This window comes from Miniopterus schreibersii (assembly GCF_964146895.1).
Source record: "Miniopterus schreibersii genome assembly, chromosome: X".
In the NCBI taxonomy this organism is placed as follows: domain Eukaryota; kingdom Metazoa; phylum Chordata; class Mammalia; order Chiroptera; family Miniopteridae; genus Miniopterus; species Miniopterus schreibersii.
The window spans coordinates 50,542,598-50,552,186 of NC_138104.1; the positions used below are offsets into that span (position 1 = coordinate 50,542,598).

The 9,589-nt window shown below is 42.2% G+C and overlaps 1 protein-coding gene across 1 annotated transcript in view; it reads right to left on the reverse strand.

Moving 5' to 3' along the window:
• The window catches only part of PGK1 (phosphoglycerate kinase 1), a 34,695-nt gene extending 25,615 nt beyond the window's left edge, over window positions 1-9,080 (reverse strand). Inside the window, exon 1 of the mRNA XM_081125702.1 lies at window positions 8,652-9,080. Coding sequence (XP_080981828.1) covers window positions 8,652-8,716 — 65 coding nt within the window. The 5' untranslated portion in view covers window positions 8,717-9,080. The remainder of the gene's footprint in view (window positions 1-8,651) is intronic.
• Between the last annotated feature and the right edge of the window lie 509 nt (window positions 9,081-9,589).

A 9,589-nucleotide genomic window follows, 5' to 3' on the forward strand; every position in this document is an offset into this window, starting at 1 on the left:
TCAGGGTACATGCCCGGGTTGTGGGCTCTATCAAAGACTCTCTCATCATTGATGCTTCTATCTCTCTCTCTCCCTCTCCTTTCCTTTCTCTGAAATCAATAAAGATATATTAATAATATAAGGAAATTTAAAAAAAGGAAAAAATTAAAAAAAAGGAAAAAATTATCTGGAAAAATAAAACATCAAAAGAATATCATACTTTTTGGAAAAAGCCTGGGGCCTCAAGACCAGAACAAACCCAGTGTCTAAGACGAAGTTTAGACAGTATCCTTCAAACAAAACACAGACAATAAAAATAAGATAGGCTTTTTTTTTTTTAATATATCTTTATTGATTTCAGAGAGAGGAAAGGAGAGGGAGAGAGATAGAAACATCAATGATGAGAGTCATTGATCGAGCCCACAACCCGGCCATGTGCCCTGGCCGGGAATCGAACCCCGATCGCCTGGATCCCAGGTCGACGCTCAACCCCTGAGCCACACCCGGCCGGGCTAGGCTTTTTTTAAAGCCTGAGAGGAGTGAGTGGAACACATGACCCTGCCCACCAGACAAATGGACAATTAGAAAGGAAGTGATCAGGATGGCACATGCAAAAATTTACTGCAGTCTCTCCTTTCTTACCCAACAGATCATTGCTTTACCATTTTTAAGAACCAATCATTTCTTCCCCCAAAATTCTGAACTCCTCAGAACCTCAGTCTACTTCAATCTGACTGAAAAAAAACATGTGGTGGCTATTTGTAAGTTCTAAGTTTTGCCTGCCAAGATCCTTTTTAGGTGATTTCTTTCGATGTCTGTAGAATGTGGATGGTAGTATCTACCTCACAGTTAATGTGAGAATTAAATGAATTATTGACTTGTAAAGTACTTAGAAGAATATCTGGATATATTACGTACCATAAAAGTGGTAACTATTATTATGTATGTTAATACTTCTCCCATACCATAATTCCGTGATTTAAAAGACAGATTGACCATTACTCATGTTAACCTAAAAATAAGAGGCCTTTCAAAGTGAGAGACAACAAGCATTTACAGAGATCACTAGGAATAATGTTATTCGGGAATCACTGATTCAGACAGAAGCCCAAACAGTATTTCAATTAGAGACAGAGGCAATGGATATTTTTAAGAAACAGAAGGGAAACAATTACATCAATAGAAGGAATGCATCTCTATTGGTGTAGATAACATAACATAGTGATATTAATTCTAACCGGTTTTTAATTTTCATTTCAGTAATCATCAGTCCCGAGTCACAGTAACTGCTTTCTTGTTATCTTTGCAAAGTTTTTCGGGGACAAAATGTTGTCCTAGGTCCAATCCAAAGGTTATTTTGTGCTGTTTTAACTTTGCAAAGATTTTCGGCATAAGAAGTTCAAGGCAGTTCCTGTGGCATGGCAGTTCCACCTCCATTTTAAAGTGGCTCCATTTATATTACTCTTTACACTAATAACAGCTAGCATCATATGCTAAGGGACTACAAGAAAAGTATGACCTAGGCAAAAAACTGCTGCCATGCTTGACCATAAAGCTCTATTCCTAGTCCTTCCTCACAAATACTGAGAGGTCTGGCTGATGATTACAAGATCCTAGACCTCCTAAGAACACCACCAATATCCTACTCCCTAGTCTAGTACAGGCATACCTCAGAGATCCTGCAAGTTCAGTTCCAGATCATCACAATAAAGTGAGTATCTCAATAAAATGAGTCTCACAAATTTTTTGGTTTCCTACTGAATATTAAAGTATGTTCAGCCCTGGCCGATCTGGCTGTTGGTTGAGTGTCGTCTCATGCACCGAAACGTCAGTGATTTGATTCCTGTTCAGGGCACACGACCAGGTTGTGGGTTCAATCCCCAGTTGGGGTGCGTACTGGAGGCAACCAGTCAATGTTTCTCTCTCTCCCTCTCACTTTCTCTCTAAAATCAATAAGAACATTTTTTTAAAGTATGTTTACACTATAGTCTATTAAGAGTGCAATAGCATTATGTCTTAAAAAACAATGTAAAAACATTGATTAAAAAATACTTTACTGCTAAAAAAAACACTAAACATCATCTGAGCCTTCAGCAAGTCATAACCTTTTTGCTGGTGGAGAGACTTGCCTCGATGCTGCCGGATGCTGACTGATCAGGATGATGGTTGCTGAAGGCTGGGATGGCTGTAGCAATTTCTTAAAATAAGACAACACTGAAGTTTGCTACATGGATTGACTCTTCCTTTCATGAACAATTTCCCTATATAGCATGCGATGCTGTTTAATAGCATTTCACCCACAGTACAATTTCCTTCCAAATTGGAGTCAACCCTCTCAAAACCTGCCCTGCTTTATTATCAATTAAGTTTATGTACAATTCTAAATCATTTGTTGTCATTTCAATAATCTTCACAGCATCTTTACTAGGAGGAGATTCCAGCTCAAGAAATCACATCATACATAAGAAACAACTCCTCATCCATTACAGTTTTATCATGAAGTTTCAGCAATTCAGTCACATCTTCAGGCTCCCCTTCTAATTCCAGTTCCCTTGCTATTTTCACTATCGTTTCTATCTGTAATTACTTCCCACTGAAGTCTTGACCCCCTCTCAAAGTCATCCATGAGGGCTGGAATCAATTTCTTCCAAAATCCTGTTAATGTTGATATTTTGACCTCTTCCTGTGAATCCTGAATGTTCTTAATGGCATTTAGGATAGCGAATCCTTTCCAGATTTTCAATTGGCTTTGCCCGGATCCATCAGGGGAATCACTAGCTATGTTAGCTATAGTTTTACAAAATGCATTTCTTAAATAATAAGACTTAAAAATTGAAGTTACTCCTTGATCCATGGAATGCAGAATAGATGTTGTGTTAGCAGGCATGAAAACACTAATCTCACTGTACATCTCCATTAAAACTCTTGGGTAACTAGGTACATTGTCAACGAGCAGTAATATCTTGAAAGGAATCTTTTCTGAGAAGTACGCTCTCAACAGTAGGCTTAAAATATTTAGTAAACCATGCTGTAAACAGATGTGCTGTCATCTAGATTTTCTTGTTCCATTTATAGAGCGCAGGAAAAATCGATTTAGCATAATTCTTAAGGGCCCTAGGATTTTCTAAATGGTAAATGAGCACTGACTTCAACTTAAAGTCACCAGCTGATTTAGCCCCTAACAAGAGAGTCAGCCTGTTGTTTGAAGCCTTGAAGCCAGGCATTGACTTCTCCTCTCTAGCTATGAAAGTCCTAAGTGGCAACTTCTTCCAATATAAGGAAGGTTATTTCATCTATATTGCAAATCAGTTGTTCAGTGTAGCCCTTTAATTATCTTAGCTAGATCTTCTGGATAACTTGCTGCAGCTTCTACATCAGCACTTGTTGCTTTACCTTGCACTTTTATGGTAGGGAGACAGCTTCTTTCCTTAAACCTCATGAACCAACCTCTGCTAACTTCAAACTTTTCTTCTGCAGCTTCCTCACCTCTCTAAGCCTTCAAAGAACTGAGGAGAGTTAGGGCCTTGCTCTAGATTAGGCTTTGGCTTAAGTAAATGTTGTGTTGTGGCTGATTTCATCTTCTATCCAGACCACTACAACGTTCTCTGTATCAGCAATAAAACTGTTTTGCCTTCCTATCATTCATGTGTTCACTGGAACGGCACTTACAATTTTCTTCAAGAACTTTTCCTTTGCATTTACAACTTGGCTGTTTGGCACAAGAAACCTAGCTTTTGGGCAAACTCAGCTTTCAACATGGCTTCCTCACTAAGCTTAATCATTTCTAGCTTTTGATTTAAAGTGAGAGATGTGCTACTCTTCCTTTCATTTAAACACTTAGAGGCCACTGTGTGGTTATTAACTGGCCTAATTTCAATATTGTTGTGTCTCAAGGAATAGGGAAGCCCAAGGAAGAGAAGAGTGACTGGTGGAACAGTCAGAACACACACAATACTTATGAAGCTTGCTGTCTTAATATAGGAAATTCATGGCACCCCAAAACAATTATAATAGTAACATCAAAGATTATTAATCGCAGATCTCCATAACAAATAGTAATAAAAAAGTTTGAAATATTGCAAGAATTACCAAAATGTGACAGACACAAAGTAAGCAAATGCTGTTTGAACATGGTGCCTGTAGACTTCCTCAATGCACGATTGCATAAACCTTCAATTTGTAACAAAAACACAGTATTTGTTAAGTGCAACAAGGCAAAACACAATAAAATGAGGTATGCCTGTACTCCAATCTACCTCACTGAAGAGCAGCCTTTACAAAGGTGGGTAGAGGGAATAATTCTATATTCAAACATTTTTATTAAAGTCTTCAAAAATAAAGGCAGTACATATGCCTTTGAAGAAAGAAATACACTCTCCTTAGTTTCAGGCTACTTGATTCTGATTCAAAGCATGTTCTTTAAATATCCTGAACAAGGCCCTTGCCAGCCATAAAGTGCATTCCAAAGAGGATAGAGTATCCCATTACCATGGGTCATTTTCTCTCTCTGCAGCCTCCCAGAAGGTTCGTGGTCAAAGGGCTCAGGGCAAGAGGCAGAGTACAAGCCATCCCTCACAGTGCTGCTCTCTATCCCCAAGCCATTACAAGGAGGAAATTCTCTAGGCAGAAACACTCAGGAATCTGTCTCATCCATCCAAGCTTACACAGCTTACTGATGAGAATTGGACTTGTACTCTCTTCTCACTGCCTGTGGATTACCTCCCCTTATCTCCTAGACTCTCAACAACAGCTCTCCTTTTAGCTCCTTCTCTCTGTGGACTCCACCAAAGAAAATGCTCTTGCCTACACATTCCACTTCTTCCATTCTATGTAAACTCTGCACCCCTTCCTTTTCCACTTCCCTGAAACATTCAGGCATGAAATCAGATGTCACTACACACCTATCAGAATGGCTGAAATAAAAAATAATGACAACACCAAATGCTGGTGAAGATGCAGAGACTGAACACTCATACACTGTTGGTGGAATGTAAAATGGTGTGGCTGCTTTAGATAACAGTACGGGAATTCCTCAAAGGTTAAGCATATGACCCAGCAATTCTATTCCTAGGTGTTTACCCAACAGAAACAACATACGTCCATACCAAGACTTGTGTATGAATGAATGTTCAATGTTCACAACAGCTTTATTTGTAGTAGCCCAAAATTGGAAAGAACCCAGATATCCTTTAATGGGCTAAACAAATGGTAAAACATCCACACCACAGAACACGCTTCAGCAGTACAAGGACTTAACTACTAATGCATACAACTTGGAGAAATGTCAAGGGCATTATGCTGAATAAAAAAAGCCAATGCCAAAAGTTAACATACTGTGTGATTCCACTTATGTAACATTTTTGAAATGACAAAATTTTAGAAACAGAGGACAGATTAGTAGTTACTAGAGGTTAGGAATGAGGGAGAGGGGACATGCCTCTAAAGGGGTAGCATGAGGGAGATCTTAGTAATGATCAAACAAAACTAGTTTTGTATCTTGATTGTGGTGGAAGTTACACAAATCTACACATGTGATAAAATACCATAGAACTATATGCTTTATTCTAAAGTCAACTTGATATGGTACTATATTTATGTAAGATGTATCCAATAGGGGAAATGGGGTGAATACAGAATCTCTCTAGTATCTTTGCAACCTCCTGTGAATCTATAATTATTTCAAAATAAAATGTTAAAAATATTGATTTAGTAGGAATATCAAGTCTCCATCACCTGAAATCTCAGGAGTCCAGGCCCAGTTCCATTAAAAGCTCTGAAAGGAACCATGTCCACCCTTGATTCATTGCCCCTGACTGGAAAATTGGGATATCATGGCTGTCTTGGAGACTTCTTTTATCTGCTCTCAGTTTTTCCTCTCCGTTTCTTTTTCCACTACATCAAGGCTGTTGCTTAACAAGTTACAACAGGTTAAAGAGAAACAGTGAGGTTTTAAAGGGGGGGGGAGGGGCAGAGAAGCAAAAAGGAAGTGTTTCACAGTCAGCAACAGAGTATAACTGGCACCGAGAGGAAGAAAATGACATCGCAAAAATATGCATTAAGTTTATTCAAAAGTAAGGTGAACTGGTGTCCCAAAAAACTGAGGTGGAACCTGGTAATTTTTCAGGTTTCTGGCTATCTAAAGTTACCTCAACAAAAAAATTTCCCTTGGCAATCAAAGCATGGGCCTAAAGACTCAACAAACATCAGAGTTCTCTTTTGCAAGACAAAGAGAGGAGGCAAGAGAAGCAGCCATTATTCAGGAGGTCCATTTACAAATCACTGCCAGCAAAGACCACATAAAGGCATTGAAACAAAAAAGAAATTTGAGCTGACAAAGCATGGCTGCCTAGGCTCTTCCAAAAAGTAGGGCTACAGTGTGACTCTGTTCAAAAGAGATGTGTTAATAATCAGGGAACAAAGTAACTTCCTTTCCTCAGGCCACATAAGTAGAATTTATCCAGACTACAAGGGGAAAATTATAGATTGCAACTGTCAGCAAACAAAAAGTCTATTTTAGCCTGTCTTTGTTCACTGAGTCCCAGTATTCAGAGGGTCTGGTTGGTAGCCAAGGAGACCCAACTTGCTAGTTCAGTGACCTTGGACAGGTCATTATCTATTAGCAACACAGCACTAGCCAATCATTTCAAGGCTCAGGGTCAATCTGTGTTGAATGAAACTTTGAGCCCTTAGGCAGAAAAATATTGCATATTAGATCCAGAGTGAGAAAAGATAAGAACCTTCTCTAGTCCCACTCAGAGCCAGCCCAGTTAATTCCTCAAGACAGTTTACTAGGGGAGAGAGAAGATAAAGCCCCAAACTGAAATTGTAGGAAGGTGACCAGTATGATGCCCCACTTCCTGTCTTTCAACTGGTTCGTGCATCTGGAAAGGTCAGGTTGGAGCATAGAGGAGATGGGAGGAAATAATTAAAACCTAAGATCTGGTTGCCAATGTTCACCTGTCCTGTTTTTCAGAGAATCTATCCCTTTTACTTAACATCATCTGAGGGGTAGAAAGGGCCCTTGTCTAATACCAGGATGACTGTAATTCCTACTATGTCCAGATTGGGAAGGCCTAGGTAACTGGGGAAATGTGGATACCAGGTGTTTTTCATGGCCATAAGCTAGTAAATTCTTCTATTTCCATAGCAAGACACAGAAGGCCACTTGCAAACTAACAGAGGCCATAGGGAAATTAAGAGGGAAGTGAGAGCTATATGAATTTTAGGATACCCATACAGTTCTCTAATTCATAGTGCCTTTTTTGTTTAAGCTTAGGGTAAAGGGAGATCCCCTTCCACCTTATGTGTATGTTAATATCCACAAGATGCCCTCACTTGAACCAATCCAAATTGGGAAAGGGGCTGAATCACACCATTCATATGCCTGCCCATCAATCATTTCCCAAAAAGGACAAGACTGCACAAGGCTATCAAAGCAAGTCCTTATGGCCCCCCCCCAAAAGCACCACCCTTGCATCCTCTCAAGGGATGCAACAGCCAAGTGTATCAGTTACATACCTAACTGTCCTCATGCACTTTGCCCCTGGCATGCACGAATGTATCACAAGGTACAAAAAGAATAAATGTACAAACTCCATACACCATACTAGTAACCGGGGCAAATAAGGGAGAAGCCATACTGGTAAGGGACCAGGGACCCACACGTGCAGAGTAAGAGACTCCCAAGTGTATGTCCCCATTTCTAATATCCTGTTTCTCTAGCCACCTGTGCGGATGAGGTTGGAAAACAGCAAGAATGAGTAGCCATACCCTGCTCTACCTTTACCCAGCATGTGTCACAATCCTGATGCAAACCCCACCAAGCAGAGTCCAACGACCAGGTATGGCGGCAGAGGCCTGTTACGTAAGCTCTGCCGGGCTGCCTTCAGTGGGCCCCACCCCACTTCACCCTCCTACCCCCCATGCTTTAGGGGGTTCTACTCTTGAACATCTAAATCAACACCCTCTGGGAAAGATTTCTCTTTGTGCAAGTACCTTTGAAATGTGGGCCCTTTCTCTTTGCCTGGGTCTAGGGCAGCGGAGAAGGGAAACTAACCAAATGACCTTTCAAGGTCCCTGCCTTGGGGCCTAGGGATTTGCAGGCTACGCCTTAGGTCCCACCTCGCCACCTCGCCCATAGGGAACTGGAGGTGACGGAACTGCATGACAGGAATAAGAAAGAGGGCAAAATGGTTCCCGGCAATCTGAGCTGTTCCTTGATGGATCCACCCCAAAAGGGCAACTACAGCTCGATTACCGGGCTGGGAGAAATGAAGTTAGAAACCATCACACCCCGGCAAAGCCTTGGCCACAATGGCCGGCAACCTCGCCTATCTATCAGAACTAGAATCCATAGGGCCGAGCCCAGGATTAAAAGCAACTTTGGGCCCAGCCGGGCGTGGCTCAGCAGTTGAGCATCGACCTAGGATCCAGGAAATCAGGGTTCGATTCCCGGTCAGGGCACATGCCCGGGTTGCGGGCTGCAGCCAATCAATGACTCTCTCATCATTGATGTTTCTACCTCTCTCTCTCCCTCTCCCTTCCTCTCTCTGAAATCAATAAAGATATATTTTTTAAAAAAGCAACTTTGGGCAGGCGGGGAAGCAAGTCAGCCCTGGCCAGACAGGCTGCGGCAGAGCCCCAAAGGTGCGCGGGCAGATGTGCAGACTTACCTCATGACGACCCGCTTCCCCTTCACGTCCAGCTTATCCAGAGTCAGCTTGTTAGAAAGGGACATCTTGGCAATATAGCAGCACAGGGAGGAGCGAATCAGTCAGCGACGGAGACAGCGGCGAATGTCCGCGGATGAACGCGTGGGGAACGTGGTAGTGCGAGAGGGGCCCGCCCCCATCTCGCCCCACCCCTAGCCCCGCCCCTTCCTGGCGTCAGTACGCAGCAAGCCGCTTACCGCATCTACTATTGGATGCAGCTCAAAGGCGCCGGCGCGCTTCCATTGCTCCAAATCGCTGTCAGTCTGTGACGCTGGTGGGACGTGCAGCTAACATTGTCACGTACTGCACGCAGCAACCCGCTGGGACCGTTCAAGACTTAGGGCAGGACCGGGAGGGGGCCCTGGCTTGTGAAGAAGGAAGGAGGCGGGTGGCGCCCTGAAGCCACGTGAACCGAGACGTCCACAGCTGCTGCTCACGTCACCACCGCCCCGCCCACAACAGCTGCAACACCGCCCAAACCCACGACATACCTGGGAAAAGCGCCACCTCCCACCCCCACCCCTTGGAATTTCCGGCAGCCCTACCAGGATCTGTGCTAATGAACTTGCACAAAAGGCTGCTGAGTGGCTTTAATAATCAAGACTTCTTAGAAGTCCCAGGCCCTCCTCCTCCCTACCTTTTTTATAAGAAAAAGTGCAATGTAATTGTTCTGGTAACAGCACAATGTTAATGGCAAACACATAGCATTTTTCGTGTGTTAATGCTCACAAAACTCTTAAGTTGGTATTGTCATCCTCATTTTACAAATCAAGTAACTGATGCACAAAGTTTACTGACTTGCTTAGGGTTTCAGATCTTTTTTTTTTTTTAAATATATCTTTATTGATTTCAGAGAGAGGAAAGGAGAGGGAGAGAGAGAGATAGAAACATCAACGATG